Raw genomic sequence first — 16239 nt, forward strand, 5'->3', positions numbered from 1 at the left:
TAATTATTGAAAATATTTAATTAGCGATCCGTATAAAAATGCATTGTCAAAAAGCGAATGACAGTGCGATTATTATTAATATTATTATTTTAATGAAATTATTTAAATATACCGTATTAAACGGGACTCAAATTTGGTAATTAAGTATTTAACGTAATAGTTAACTAAATAAATAAGGGTATTAATTATTAATTATTATTAATAAAATAAAAATAACGAGTGAGTTAAATATTATTGTAAAAATGAGGTGACGATTAGTTTATTATACTTTACTGTTTAATATTATTAACTAACACTTGGTCGTCATCGTGAGAGTGTTTTAAATATTTGTAACACGCTGTTTTTTTCTGTCACTAATAAATATATATGTTAACAAAACGTACATCAGTGCGCGAATTAATCTAATATTTTTTTTTAATCCGTTTTGTTTGCTTCCTCTGAAGTAAGATGGCGACGCGCGACAGCCGTAAATTTCTATCGCGGGCGGCCGGGGTTCGATTCCCGGCCTGGGTAAAATGTATCACAAATGTTTAACATGTCGGTGTTTTTTTTTTTTTTTTTTTTTTTCTAGATAATTTACATTCATCAAATTTGTGTACATACGATTAAAATTGTGCATGCACAATTTGTAATAAAAGAATTAGCTCAAGCATGTGTAGATAAACTATTAATAGTAAATAAATAATAAATGATTCTTGTTGGCTTGTGATATATATTTAATACTCAATCGGTTAACGGACAGAAAAAACGTGCATTCTACAAGCCTTCCTCTAATAAAATCCTCAAAAACCAGAAAATGAATGATTAAATAAATAAAAAATTAGTTTAATGAATTGATTAATTAATTATTGATATAAATAAATGATAAACATATTTAATTATTAAATATTAGATACAATACTATGAAATACTAAAATGAACATAATATATATGTATAAAAAAATATTTATTGTCCTTGTTATTGTTGATGGCGAGTGAATGCACAAGTTTGTCTGTGATTCGCGTGATAAATAAATCTGATGGATTTAAAGGAAACAAAAACATAATTTGTTGTTAGCGGACTATTATTTATTATTATTATTATTATTATTGTTTTGCTTTTTTGGTTTGTTTGTGATTCAGCTTCTTGTCACATTTTTATTTAAAAATAAAATTTTGGTGTTTTGAGAAACGAATAATAAATAAATCAGCAATACTATGCGCAGTAGTTAATATTAATATTAATATTAATGAATCACTGTACTTATACTTTAATAATTGTGTAAGAGTGCAACTTCAATGCGAAAATATTATTATGTAATTATTAATGATGATTATTATTAATATTATAATGAAAAATATATAAATGAGATTGATGAGATTTATTGATCTAGAAAAGATATTGTCGTCTTTGCTTAATGGTTTTCTTCATTAAATTTTAAGAATAATTAGTTATGGATATTCATTGTCATCTTCATCCGTTCATTGTTATCTCATAGTTATTATTTAATATATTATAAAAAAAATAATGAATAAATAAATAAAAGAATGGGAAATTTTGCTTTTTCTTCTATTACTAATTACTTTTTTTTTTTTAATTTTTATTCACATTAAATTTAAACTTTTAAGAATATTAAGTTTTATTTTTTTATCAATTAAAAATTTGAATTTCGCGCTAAATTAATTCTGAATAATTCAGAATAAAAGCTTTAGATGGCGTTACTTATTTCAAAAAATGTTTGACTAGATAAAAATCAGGCAAAAAAATATAAATTTATTTTTTATCAAAAATTGGATTTAAATTTGAATTTTTAGAGTAAAAAAAAATAAATAGAAGCAATTTTTGAGCTCAAAAAAATAAACCACGAAAAAGTTCAACCTTTGAGAGAATAAAACCTGAAATTTTATGCTTCTAGACCAGAATACCTCCTTAAAAATAATTATCTACAAAATTTCAATAACAATCAATGAAGATCTATAAAAATTATATTAAAAAAATTTGTATTCAAAAACTAATAATTTTTTATTAAAACAAAAGTAGGAATGAGGACTACGACAAAAAAAAAAAAATTTTAACCCACACAAAAATTCCAACCACATTATTTGATCCTATTATCAATAATTAATACCATAATAGCTCACCAAATTATTAACAGTCACCAGAGACACAGACACTCTAAGCCCAAATGAAAAACCTTACCTGTAAGTCTTAACTTACCAGTGATGAAACTATAATATACCAACCTATTAAACAATAAATCGCTGTTCCAAAGCAGCTTCCGTTGATCCGACTCCTAACTAAGTACCTAGTCCTGAATAATTAATTAACAAAAAGTTTTCCTCCACAGCCAAAGTACTATTACGGTTATTATAAATACTTAATAGACATTATTTATTAACCAGTACACTACGATTTATTATTCTCCTTATTATTACTTTAATATAATTACATTAACAAACTCAGAACCTGACTCCTATCCTTCACTTAGTTGTTACCCGTGTACGTTTGTCCCACGAAAAGTTGGCGCCGTACGAACGAGGCTTTGGATCATCAATATTTGGCTTTTGAACAAAGTAGTCCCACTTCATTTTCTTACAGTGGTCTATGGCTTCCTCTACCGAGGCGAAATCTACTTTCAGGTTTGACATTGGATCTCCACTGAACAATCAATTTATTTATTCATATATAATCAAGCGTTTTCATTTCCTAATTTTTATTAATACACGGTAAAAAATATTTTGAAATTTTTTACGGTGTAAATAATAAACACTAAAATGAACAAACATCCGACAATTTTTTAGATTTTTATAATAATTAAATTATTGTATAAAAAATATTTCACTTGAAAAATTAGAACGAATTTTTATCAAAATTTATTTACTATAAAAATTGTCAGATGTCAGCTGATTTTAGTATCATAAATAATTAATAAAATAAAGTAAAAACTCACGTTGATGACCAGCCCATCAAAGTGTTCTCCCAGCGTTCTCGGGTGTCGAAGTCAATCTGCCAGTAGTTGACGTTGTTAGTTCCAGACTGCATCGCATTCTTGGCAGGCATGTAGATTCTGACTGTACGAGTTTTTATGTGCTCCTCTGGAAGTCCCGACAAAATTGCAACTTCGTCTGGCTCGTCGATAGTTATCAGCTGACGACGGCTAGCCCGTCTGACTTCCTCGGCTTCTGGACTTGTCATTAAGTTGTGGGTATCATGAGGTATGTGAGCTGGTTGTTTGACTTCATCAGCTAATTTTACGCTACTGAGTGACAGAGCTCTTGTACACCTGGAAAATATAATTTTTTTAGTAAAAATTTAATTATTTGATAAATGTAATAAATTATTATTTGATAATTCAAAAATTATATTTATTAATTTTTCAGAGTTGATTTTTTTTATTTTTGAATTAAAATAAAATTGCAAGTGTCAATAACCAAGTCTGATAATTTTTTAATTTTATTTGACAAATAAATCTTTTCTGAAAATTTTTTTTTTTTAAAATTGCAATTGCAATTTTAAAAATTTTCTCCATGTCAATTTTTTTTCTGATTTTTTTTTTGCCATAGTTTATTGATTAAAAAAATTCTAAAAATTATTAAATATCTGCTAAATTAATTTTCATAAAAATTTACACTAATAATTTTTTTTTAATAATTTATAATTATAATAAATTAAAAAACATAAAATTATAAATATTTATTGTGAAAAAAAAAAAATATTATTTTCATATTATGACAGTTCTTTAGTGTCAATGTTGAATTTATCAGAAATTATAAATTTTGAAAAACTTACGTAAGTTAGGTTATAATTTTAAAACAATAAAATAAAAAAATTAGATTAAAAAAATGACATTGATTTATAAATCAAAATGATTTTGTCATAGCACTTACTCGCAGCCCGCTAATTTGGTGATACAATTTTTGAAAAGTGCTATAGAATTCATTTTTCTTTCAATATGTAAACCGTAACGAACAATAACAGAAGTAGCCATTGTTGGTGTTACTGCTGTTGCGTCAAAACTCAAGGTCGTAGGGTGCGCAGGCGCATATAAAGCGATTTGCGCGCCAGAGTTTCAAGGCGCGAAAGTAAGAAAATTTAAATTTTTAAATTGGCGGGAGATTTGAATTTTTACAATTCAAAATTTTTTTATTTTATTTTATAATTTTTAATCATTAATTTTTTTATTAATTAACTAAATAATTTTATAATTATACAAATTAATAATAATGATTAACATTATTTTAAAATTGAATTTTAAAATAAAATCTCGAAATTAAAAAATTTTTTCAATTTAAAAATAAAATATTAAAAAATCGACATGAAGAAATTTTAAAAAACTTAAAATTTAATTAAAAAAAATTTTTTTTTCCAATTATTTATTTTTTAAATAAGAACAAAAATTGAACAGGTGTCCACTGATTTCAATATTATAATTATTGATGCATATTCTATAAAAAATTTCAAGGTATAAATATCATACAAGGTAATTAAAAATTGTCGAATACGAGTATGAATATATGAATATGGATATGAATATAAATATTAATATGAATATCAATACGCATGCCCGTATCCTTCGACTTTTTCGCGAGACTTTAAACTTTTCTCCCGATAAAAATAATCCGACGCGGTTTAGCTGTGAGAAGATTTATAGAGCAAAAAATCTAAAAACAAGAGTGAAAAACATTGAGTGCAGTATATAGTGCATTTTTTGAGCATATATATTGGAAATACAAATACCAGAGATTATTTGTCAGGTGGGTTTAATGTGAGAGCTGGATAACAAATGTTATCGCACAAGGACAAGGAGTTTGCGCTATAAAGGATTAGGTATGGCGGATAGAGTAAGTGATATAATATATATTATATATATATTAATCAATATATTTTTGCTTATTATTTATTACTTATTATCTATTATCTCCAATTCGTATGCCTATACAGATTCGATTTTTTGTTCCAGGATGCACTTCCCAGACGATTACTGCTCTTATTTGTTTTATTACTAGCCGTTAATTCGATAAAATCACGACATACTATTACGAAAAGAAATTACAGCGATCAAAGTGTTAAAGGATATTTAGCAGAAGTAATTATTTTTTATTTTTTATTAATTATCTTATTTATTTTTTGTGACTTTTAATTAACTCCGTCAATTAATTTCTTGCTTTTAATTAAATTTCACCGAATAGTTATTCAAATTTTTATGCAAACAACTTTTTATTAATTTCTGAGATAAAAAATTTTATTATCAAAATTATTGATAAATTTTTTTTTAGATTATCCGAAAAATTAAATTGTGGGTTTTTTAAAATAATTTAATAAATTCGTTAATTAAAAAAAAAAAATATTAAATAAATATCTGGATTTAATATTTAATTTTTCCTTCTTACTTAAATTTCACAAAATATTTTTTAGTGAATTGAAAATTTATTGCGCATTTTATTAAAATTAAAAAAAAAATTTTTAATTTTTAATTTAGAACATTTATTAAAATTAAAAAAAAAAATATTTCTTCTTAATAAAAAATTTTATTATGCAAATTATCAATGAATTTTTTTTTAGATTTTGGAAAAATTAAAAAAAAAAGTTATTTACAATAATTTAACAAATTTAAAAAAAAATTTTTAATTATTAATTATTAGCATTAAATAAAAAATTTTATTCTAAATTTAATTTTCCATAAAATAGAAGAAATGTTATGACAAGAAAAAATAAACAAATAATGATTATTGATTACAAATTCTAATAAATAAAATAATTTATATTTATATTTATATCTAGAGAACATGTTGGTGGAACGAAGTATGCAAAGAAGAGTTTCATAGCAAATTCCGATGTCGCTGTCCTAGATGGTCTTACTGCCGAGCACCAGGAAAATATTATGACGCTCATTGCAGCATAACACGTACCGGATATATCTGGACCCAGCCCGAAATGTCTCTTGCCACGGAGGCTGAAAAATAAAACATAATAAAATATATTATATGCATCATTTGAAGATCAAAAGCTACATAATTACCAAAATTATACGCCGTTTACTAATCAACGTTTACTATCAACTGCCCTGTCTTTCAAATTTAAACAATATTTAAATATTTAATCATTAATTATTATATTGTTTTAAAAATGCTTACAAGTACGGATTTTTAACGTACACTGCCTGTGATTTCTTCGAAAATTCAGCATGTTAAATATTTATTAAATCGTCTATTGTTATGTAATAAATGATAATGAAATTAATTATTTACTCGTCGAGTTATATTTATTGTTAATTATACAAATGTAAGAGTTAAATAAAAATTCATCAAAAATTATTCATTTATTTCTTTATTAAAAATTCTTTTTATCGATTATCAATATTTATTTTTTTTAATAGTCAATTTTTTTTTTAATAATTAGAAAATTGAGCGCGCTTTTGCTAACATGTTTATTATCGACAATTTAATCTATCAATGTTTTTACAAATTTTATTTATTAATATCAAACCCTTGCCAAAGTGGTTACCATAGCAACGGAAAGCGACAACAATGAAAACGTCGCATAAGATTTTATTTATATGATATTTCTCATATTTGTGGATTATATAAAATATTTAAAAAATTCGTTTTTCCGTCTTAAATCTTTAGCAATATGTTTTCCAATATATAACAAATCTTAAAACATATACATTCAAGGATAAATAAATTTAATAAATATATTTTGAATTTACATAGCAATATCGTAAAATTACTATAAAATTGTTAACTTTTTTTTCTGTATAATCGATATTTAATTTTATTTATTTTTTATTTTTATTTATTTATTTAATTTATTTTAACATAAACTTTTGTACACTCTAAAATATCATTGCATTCACAAAATTTTTTTACAGTGTACAATTTAATGATAATACAACAAAAAGTATCATTTTAAAAATTACTAACAATGAAAAAATTTACTATTTAAAGCATTAAAAATTAACAACACTCTTTTCTACTTAAAAAAAAAAAAAAAAAAAACTTCATTATTAATTTTATGATAAAAATCTTAATAATTTTCAAGTTTAATTAAAAAAAAAAAAATCATCAAAATTAATCTTAATAAATAAATCAGACACCCCTAAAAAAACTGCAGAGACACGAAAATTATTTCTAGATCTTAAGAGCTCTATTGATCGCCTCCGTGTCCTTGAAAAGACCTGGACGTGAGCCAAGTGCACCAAATAATGTGACCGAGTGCTTTTTACCCTTCTACCTTTACCACATACCCTAATTAAATAATTACCTCTTCTACCACCCCAATTCCAGTTGTCACGCTAAAAAATTTTCTATTTAGCCTAAAAACCTCCTTATTTAAACTCAACATTAATCATTAATCAACAATCATAATAATAAAAAAATTTTAAATAAAAAAATGAAGAAGAAATAAGATAAAATATTGACGCGAAATACTCCTGCGCGCAAGTATCGATTAAACCAGTGTGACACGATTTTGCGGAGGAAACAACGGCTTGGTGGATTGCATCTGATTCTGGACCAAGTGCAGTTGGTCACGAACAATCCATGGCGCAGTTTGTTCTCCAGCTGCCATTCTAAGTTTCTTAAATTCTGATTTCGTTTAAATTTCCATTTAAATTCAAATTTTTATTATTTAATACTAAATTATTATTATTTATCCAAAACTTGCCTTTTTTATTTAATTTTTTTTTTTTTGCAAAAAAATCAAGTGACTTTTTTTTTAAATCAGACTTTTAATTTATTTAAAAAAATTTTAATAAAAACAAAATAATTTTTTTTCTTCTGTGAATTCGTAAGTTGATTAATTTTTTTAATAATAAAAATTATAATAATTAATAAAAATAAAAACTACCTCTCTTGATGATAACCATTGCGCTCAAGAAGAAAAAGATTGCCATGGATATCTTAGTCTTCTTGAGAGCAATGTCTGCGCCACTAAAATCTTCTCTTTAATTAATCCACCCGGCAAATAATAATTTTTTTATCAATTTATTTGTTTCCAAAAATTAAAAATTCATTTCATAAAATAATAATAAAAATAGAATTGGGAAAAATATAATTGTCCATTAATTGATTAAATTTGTGATTAAATTAATTTTTAAAATTCCTTCCTTGAGTCGCATTTTTAAAACTATCTCAATAAAATTAAATAATAAATAAAAGTAATAAAAAAAAAAAAAAAGAAATAAATCAACAAAAGAAGAAAAGGAGAAGATAGCTGCGTAATTGAGCGCCTGCGTGCGTTATTGATCGACTAGTCCTTTAATAACAGCTATTTGCGTCATAGAAGATCCGACTCCCATTGATCAGACCCTGGGAGTTGTCACCTCAGTTACTAATCACCAGTTGCTGACAAACTTTCATTTGATGACACAATGCTACTGATAACAAGCGCAAGGATAAGAAAAAGTGCTACCATCGGGTGCCTTTTTCTACTCCTTGGACTGGCATCTGGTTATGTAATCAATCCGTATCTCGATTCTAAGCTCCTGCCAGAGAATGTCGTCGATGAACTACTGAACCTGATAACTGTAAGATTTTTAATTTTATTATTAATTATTTTTCGGTTAATTTTATTTATACACAGAAAAAAATTAACTTGGATCAAGAAAATAATTTTGAAGAAATTTTAATCGATTCTAAAATTTTACATCTTGATTCAAGAAAATTTAACTCTTTAAAATTATTTCTTTGGTTCAATAATTTTTTTTTTTTGGTTTAAATTAATTTTTTTCGGTATATTGATAAAATATTTGCGATGATTTTTTAGGATAAAGGAAGAAAGATCAGTCATCAGAATCAGCAGTTGTATCCTGTCGAAAATTCCATCTGGCGAACCCCGAAAGATCTGGGAGAAATCACTGGAGTTGGAGTTGATCCTGCGGGTAATCCTGTCATTTTTCACCGTGCAGACAGAACTTGGGATTATGGGTGAGATTTTTATTTTTTTATTAATTTTTAATTTTTTTTTTTTGATCAAATTTAATTTTTTTTTAGGTAATTTTTGATGAGAAGTTTATTCATAATTAATAATAAATTTTTTATTATAAATTGTAATAATAATTTTTTTTTTTTTTTTTTTTTTTTTCAAAAAAAAAAGAATTTAAAAAATTCAATAAAAATTAGTTTAAAAAATTTTTTTTCTTAATTTTAAGGTCATAAATTAATTTTATATTTTACTTGATTAATTAAGCCATATGTTTACTAATGAAAGCTTTTATTAATTATTTGTTAAGGAGCTTCGATGATATGTTCAAATTCCGCGAAACATTCCGAGGACCTATCAATCAAGACACTGTCCTCACTTTGAACCCTCAAAGCGGCTTGGTGGAGAGTTCATGGGGCTCGAATATGTTCTATTTACCCCATGGACTCCACATCGATGCTCGCGGTAATGTGTGGTTAACTGACGTTGCACTGCATCAAGTATTCAAAGTAAGTTTTGTAAAATTAACTCAAATCTTATTTTGCTTAAATTTTAATACTAAAGTTTAAATTATTATCAAAATTTTATGAATGTAAAATATAAAATTGAATTTTTATTTTTTTTAATTTTATTTCTAAATCTATATATAATTTTTTTTACGAAACAATTTTCAAAAAATCTACGAAATGAGTCACAAAAAGACACAAATTCCTAAAAAGTCCTTGTTAAAAAGATTAAAGATAATAAAACCTTTCTCCGGTCTTATTTATGGCTTTTTATCCAAATTTTAGTTTTCTTATCTTCTAGTAATTTTTTTAGAAAGAAAAAAAATTTTTTTCGACTCTAAAAAATTCCAGAAAACACAAATAAAACACTGCACAGTAAAAAATTTTGCGTCATTACGTCAAAAAATTTTGTGTTAAATATTTAACACTTTCATATGTAGATTTAACATTTATAGTGTTAAATTAACACAAAAAATGTTAAATATTTAACATAAAAATTTTTAACACAAAATTTTTTACTGGGATTTTTTTTTTTTCCAATAAATCAAAACAAATAATTATAATTATATTTAATTTTTTTAATAGTTCACACCCGGCTCAACAAACCCCGAATTAATCCTAGGCGAAGCATTGACCCCCGGTTCAGACAATGATCATCTTTGCCAACCAACATCTGTCGCTGTTGCTAATACCGGAGAAATTGTAATAGCTGATGGCTACTGTAATAATAGAATTATAGTTCTTGATCCATTTGGAAATATTATTAACATCATACCGCAACCTGGAGGTAATTGTTACACTCCAATTACAAATAAAAATTAAAATTAAAAAAATAAATAAGTAAATAATTTTTGTGAATTATCTCAGAATTTGTAGCTCTACGAGTACCACATGCCTTAACAATTCTCGAGCAGGGTGACGTCTGCGTAGCAGATCGTGAGAACATGAGAGTAATTTGTATGTCACTCCGCGAAGGTTTTCCACCAGATAACGAACAAGATAAGCGCGGACCACCCTTAACGCTTCATGCACCTGATCTCGGCAGAGTTTTTGCTGTCGCTTCTCATGGTACGCATACAATTATTCTTGATCTTACGTCCTGCATCCATCTAGCTCATTTTAGTCTTTCTGGCTATAATGCAGGCGTTAAACCCTGAAACCATTAAAGCAAACAATATTAATGTCCTCATCAATCATTGATCATTTTTTTTTCTTTCCTGTATCAGGTAACACTCTTTATGCAGTAAATGGACCTACTTCGCCTATGATTCCCGTCAGAGGGTTTATTATGGATCCTAACAGTGAAACCGTTTTCGGACATTGGGCCCCTACAGCAGGGGTAAATATGAATATTATTTATTTTATTTTATAAAAAATATTTACCTTCATTTATTGAGAAATTTGGAAGATTAATATATTTTAATTTTTTTTTTTTTAATTTAATTTGATTCAAGAAAAAAAATTTTTTGAAGAATTTTATTTTGTAATTTTTCTTTCTTAAGGAGAACATCTAGTGTGACAGCTTAAAAAAAGGCGATTTTTGGGAATTAAAAAAAAAAACTTGAATTTTTTTCGAGTTACACGCACAGTAAAAAATTTTGCGTCATTGCGTCAAAACATTTAGTGTTAAAAATTTTTATGTTAAATATTTTACACATACAAGTGTTAAATGTTTAACACCAAATTTTTTGACGCGTAATTTCAATTAAAAAATAACATTTTTCCAATAATTTGAAATTACTAAATGAAATTTCTACAAAAATTAAAATTTTCAAATAAAAAACTTTTTTTTTAATGTTTATAATTTTTGACGCTTAAAAAAATACTTTTGAAAAATTAATTAATAAAATAAAAATATTTTCAGATTTTCACACAACCTCATGCAATGGCAATTTCACCAAACGCTACAGAACTTTACGTAACAGAAATAGGACCGAACCGCATTTGGAAATTTGACCTCGTTAAAAATTCATTACACCAAGAGACACCTCTAGAATAATTAAAATTATAATTAAAACAAAAAATTAAAATATAAATAAAAACAATATAATTTAAAGAATACAACAATTAAATATTTTGGATCATAATTTTTGATTTGTCTTTCGATTGATATTACGCATTTACATCTCACTAAACTCAGGAAAATATTATTAAATTATTATTATATATAAATATAATACTTAAAAAATACGTCTAATTATAATGAAAAACAGGTGCTAAAACTAATATATTTATTGATTAAAACTATGACTTATAACTTATGGAAAAAAAAAATATAAATTACTAGTATTATTATTATAATTTTTTTTTTTTAATTGTAATGAGTGAAAGTATGAACTCTGGGGTTATTATATATATTTGAGCATGTTATGTGATATAAGTAGTTGAGAAAATTAAAAATCTTTAATTAACATAAGAAAGTATAATAATTATAAAATTAATCTAAAAATAACTATAATGATAATTATAATAATAATAATAATATTAATAAATATAATTGTAATCTTTGCGGGCGCTTGGCGAAGAAGAAATATCGCAAGAGTTTTGACCACAAGCTGGCTTCTATTTTGTGATCATTACTCTTGTAGCTCACTTTATCACGCTAGGTGTCTGTTTAATTTTATTAAAATATTATTTTTAAATTAAAATGGTGCTTCAATAATAATTAAAGTAACTACAGTACAGATTAAAATTAACGATAATTAAAAAAATTATGAAATAGAAAATTTTTAAATTAAAAGATGTTGCAGTTTAAAACTTGATGCAGAATTCGTCGTAAAAAAATAGCAGAACATATCAAGTAATTAAAGTCCAAAAAAAAATTGAGGACGTACTGTGTCAGTTAATTCTGACGCGGTCGTGAAGCCGATAAAAAAAAATAACAATGAAAAAAAAAACTAAAAAAAAAATTTTTTTTTTCAGTTAAAAATTTTTTTTAATTATTGAAGTAGAAGTGGTTTTTTTTTAATTAAAAAAAATTTTGATTTTCTTAAAAAAAAAGAAGGAAAAGCTGCTTAATTGGGTGGAAAATTAAAAAAAAAAAAATTAAGTAATTATTGAGTAAATTTAAGAAAATTTGATGAGTAATTAATTGATTTTTGGAATAAAAAACCCAATTTTTTCTTCCAAGCAGCTTTTAAAAATTTCGAAAGGGCATTAAACCACTTCCGGAACCTTTGTAAATGGTCAGTTCAAAAAATTGTGTTCTACATAATTTTTTGCGCAACAAGATTAATTGCAATTGACGTTAATGTGCTTTACTGTTTGTTAAGTAAAGAAATAATAAAATTAATAGAAACGGAGATCGACAACTACACGCACACTTATCGCACACGATAGTCACGTGACGCTTGCAAATTTTGTTTTATAAGCTAAAATTGCAAGCTTCGCGCGCGCGTTAACGCACAGAAGACAAAAGTTTACGTATTTAGCTATTTTTATTGTTATGAAAATTTTCGTTTCTAAAAATTCGCTTCAGGATATTTTTGGCGTTTTTGATGTTTTTTAAGTGCAAGATAAATACCAGCAAATAAAAGCTAAACTAAAGAACAATACATTAAATAACAATATGTAATATTTAATAATAATAATAATAATAATAATAATAATAATAATAATAATAATAATAATAATAATAATAATAATAATAATAATAATAATAATAATAATAATAAAGATAATTGATAAAATAAATTTGAAAAATTCAGAAGACGCTTTAATAATAAAAATAATAAGATAATAAAAACAGACAACAATAATAAAAGTATTAAATTCTTCAATAAAATATGGCTTGATATCTTCCATTCTAGAAAATAAATCTAATATAAAGTCATGCGTTTAAAATACCTAAATCACCAGTTTAAAATAAAAAAATTAATAAATTAAAATTATGTGCCAATTTTAAATAAACCGGTACTTTTACAATAAAAATTAAAAAGTCTCAAAATAATTAAATTGTTATTAAAAAATTGCATTAATAACTTGTCAAATTAAATTAAAAAAATTTTTTTTCGATAAATTTTCCGAGTCAAAAAAAATTTTTATTTCCTATAAGATGATAATAAAATTTAAACTTTTTATTTATCTGGGTCATTATACCAAAAAAAAATATTTTTTTTTTACGTAATTAATTTCTAATTGTTTAAAAATAACAATAAATAAATTTGGCTAATTTTTTTCTAGTAAAAATTCAGTTTGTGATCATACTTAAAAATATTTATTTTTGACCCACAAAATAGAGTTTTAATCTCAAAATTAATAATAAAGTTCTCAAATAAATTTCTGCTGACAAAGAAGCAGTTTACGCGAAATGCGTTATACTTTTGAAAGAAGAACGAGATAATAACACACAATAGACATAAGTTGAAAGGTTGCATGATCTAATTCGTGTGACTTAAAAATTGAACTGATAAAAAATTTGTTTCGGTCTTATTAACGCAAACAACAAATGATTAAAATACAATACACCTAAAAAAAATTATGAAGTGAGTAAAAAAATTAATTAAAAAATATTTATAAATTGATTTACAAAAAAAAGTTTTTTTTTATTTTTTTTCTTTAAATTCCATTCGGTTACTTTCGTTTTTATCATAATTTTAATAAATTAAAATTCAAAATTTCTTTAATTCCTTCCAAGATGTAAGCTCTTAAAATTTAATTTTGATCACTTTTTTAATTTAATTTAAAAAAAAAAATTATCAATTAATTTATTTTGAGCTTTTATCTTTACAGAATTTTTCAGTAATAAAAAAAAACTAAAAACAGTTAATTTTATCTTAAAATTTACATAATTTTCTTCAATTTAAGCAATTATTTCTCGACTTTCGATGATATTAAAATTTATTTCATAATTTAAAAAATTTTAAAAACACTTTTTTTATCTGAATGGCATTTTTTTTTCTCAATTTACTTTAATTACTATAATTTACATTTTTCGCCTTAAATTAATCTCATATTTTTAAACACTAAAATTCTTTCAACTAATTAACATTAAAAATATATTTTCGTAATATAAAAATAATTTTTTTTTTCAAATAGATTTTATAGAAATCTAAGTATTGCATTTTTCCTCCTAACGGAACTTTTAAATAATTTTTCTATTATATTATAGCGAATAAAACTGTTTGTTGTATATAAAAATTTTTACTTAAATTTGAAGAAAGCAAAAAATTAAGCGTACTACGTGTCTATATGTCATTCAGATTAACTACAAGGAATATAAATTCATCTATACCAGACTATTTAAAAAAATAAAATATGTGTATTAGTTTGTAAAAAAATCTTCGATTTTTAAGAAAACTTAACTTAACTTTAAGAAAAACAATTTAAAAAACTAAATCTAAGAAAGGAAAAAATTAAAAAATCAATAAATATTTGAAAATAATTTGTTAATATAATTAAAGCAGTCGATTTCTCTGAATATTTGTCCCATAATTATGTAAATATGTATATATTATTAGAGATTAGCAAAAAAAAAACACGGCGAGATTAATTCTAATGACTTCTACATAAATTTAATCTAAAACTAGATTTAACGTGCGCGCACAAGCGTGCAACTGAATGTCAGTATAGAATTGCATTTATTTTCATGTTTATAATATATTTGACCAATCAAATTATGAATAAAAAGGCTCCAAATATATTTCATCTCAATTTTATGTTGGGATTTTTGCTAGATCGGGCGCTATGAAAAAAAATTCTTGACTGGAGTGTAAATTTTCTGGACTGAAGAAAATATTGAGGAAGATGGAAAATTTCTTGAATGAAGTCAAAGTTTCTTGAGACAGATGAGCGCAAGCCAAAAAATTTTTTCTCACTGAAAAAAAGTGAAAAATTTGATCCATAATTGGTTATATAGTCTCATGTATATTACTCATGATTCCACGAATTAATATTGCTTTATCTCTCGTAGAATGATTAATTTCATGAGACTAAATAACTAATTTACAAATCAGTAATGCGATAAAGTTTGAGATTTTATAAAAAAAAAAAAAAATGGAACATTTAGTTAAAAAATCTCAAAAAACATCTCGGATGATTTTTCAACTAAATACAAACCGAAAATTTTTGTTCACAACTTTGAATTCAAATTTTGTCACGCACTTATTTTAGTTTTAGTACTTTAAAAAATTGTGGATCTTTTAATAACCATAATAACCTTTGTATGATTAATTGGTAACGTAACAAGATACCTGCAGAAAAAATACCCGAACATCAATGTCTCATCAACAACAACTAATTATCACATAAAAAATTAAAAGTCGGTTTTAAAAACAAAAATAAATAATTTAAAAGTACCTGCGATCATTTTTTGAAAAAAAAAAATTTTTTTCTCTCCTTTACATCATCGCGAGTATTTTTTCTGCGAGTCTTTTGTCGTAACGTCGATTAATTAAAAATAAATATTATTTGAATTGATGTTAAACTTAAAAAATTAATTGTTATTTTTGAATGATTATAAATAATGAGTATTATTTGTAATTTGCGTTGAAACAAAAAATAAATTATTTTTTTTTTTTACGTAAAATTTTTTGAATGCACCCTGAGCCTGTTATTAAGACTTCATGGAAGATCTTAAATAAAAGTCAAACTGAGTATTCATCGGAGTTATTATACATTTTTCAGGTACTTGAGTTCTCACCTGGCACCTGGCAGCCACGGTCGCGGATGTGAATGAGGATCTTCTCGCGCAATACAAGAACAAGACGGAACCCTTGAAAGGTTACCTGGAGAAAAAGCGGCTTGATAAAAAGCCAATTCGACGCGTCTTCAAGGCAATTGTATCCGTTGAACCAAAGAGCGCTACAAAAAGCTAACTAAATAACCGTGGAA

At 24.7% G+C, this 16239-nt stretch overlaps 3 protein-coding genes across 3 annotated transcripts; 2 read left to right on the forward strand and 1 right to left on the reverse strand.

Moving 5' to 3' along the window:
• Positions 1-2367: 2367 nt before the first annotated feature.
• On the reverse strand, positions 2368-3986 carry Nd-18 (NADH:ubiquinone oxidoreductase subunit 18). The gene is made up of 3 exons (XM_074253212.1): positions 3868-3986; positions 2931-3263; positions 2368-2638 (listed from the first exon to the last, which is right to left on the reverse strand). The coding sequence occupies exons 1-3, from the start codon at positions 3966-3968 to the stop codon at positions 2461-2463; spliced, it is 612 nt and encodes a 203-aa protein (XP_074109313.1). The 5' UTR covers positions 3969-3986; the 3' UTR covers positions 2368-2460.
• A 583-nt stretch (positions 3987-4569) lies between these two features.
• Positions 4570-6288, forward strand: LOC141534856 (uncharacterized). The gene is made up of 3 exons (XM_074254458.1): positions 4570-4821; positions 4941-5066; positions 5762-6288. Exons 1-3 carry the CDS (start codon positions 4810-4812, stop codon positions 5942-5944), a joined length of 321 nt encoding a protein of 106 aa, XP_074110559.1. The 5' UTR covers positions 4570-4809; the 3' UTR covers positions 5945-6288.
• Positions 6289-7515: 1227 nt separating this feature from the next.
• Positions 7516-15859, forward strand: LOC141535041 (peptidyl-alpha-hydroxyglycine alpha-amidating lyase 2-like). The gene is made up of 8 exons (XM_074254799.1): positions 7516-7768; positions 8249-8507; positions 8747-8907; positions 9213-9411; positions 9994-10195; positions 10276-10476; positions 10635-10747; positions 11273-15859. Exons 2-8 carry the CDS (start codon positions 8352-8354, stop codon positions 11405-11407), a joined length of 1167 nt encoding a protein of 388 aa, XP_074110900.1. The 5' UTR covers positions 7516-7768; positions 8249-8351; the 3' UTR covers positions 11408-15859.
• Positions 15860-16239: the final 380 nt, after the last annotated feature.

This window comes from Cotesia typhae, unplaced genomic scaffold, assembly GCF_013202065.1.
Source record: "Cotesia typhae breed Kobodo isofemale line unplaced genomic scaffold, CoteBio_Ctyphae contig_123, whole genome shotgun sequence".
NCBI lineage: Eukaryota > Metazoa > Arthropoda > Insecta > Hymenoptera > Braconidae > Cotesia > Cotesia typhae.

Bases quoted from the DNA above. Each gene is read 5' to 3' on its own strand.
- Nd-18 (XM_074253212.1), bottom strand. From the start codon at position 3,968: ATGGCTACTTCTGTTATTGTTCGTTACGGTTTACATATTGAAAGAAAA. The intron at 3,264-3,867 runs GTAAGTGCTATG...TATATTTTCCAG, and splicing joins ACCAAATTAGCGGGCTGCGA to GTGTACAAGAGCTCTGTCAC. The intron at 2,639-2,930 runs GTGAGTTTTTAC...TTGATTGTTCAG, and splicing joins TTGATGGGCTGGTCATCAAC to TGGAGATCCAATGTCAAACC.
- LOC141534856 (XM_074254458.1), top strand. The intron at 5,067-5,761 runs GTAATTATTTTT...ATTTATATCTAG, and splicing joins TTAAAGGATATTTAGCAGAA to AGAACATGTTGGTGGAACGA.
- LOC141535041 (XM_074254799.1), top strand. From the start codon at position 8,352: ATGCTACTGATAACAAGCGCAAGGATAAGAAAAAGTGCTACCATCGGG. The intron at 8,508-8,746 runs GTAAGATTTTTA...ATGATTTTTTAG, and splicing joins AACTACTGAACCTGATAACT to GATAAAGGAAGAAAGATCAG. The intron at 9,412-9,993 runs GTAAGTTTTGTA...TTTTTTTAATAG, and splicing joins CACTGCATCAAGTATTCAAA to TTCACACCCGGCTCAACAAA.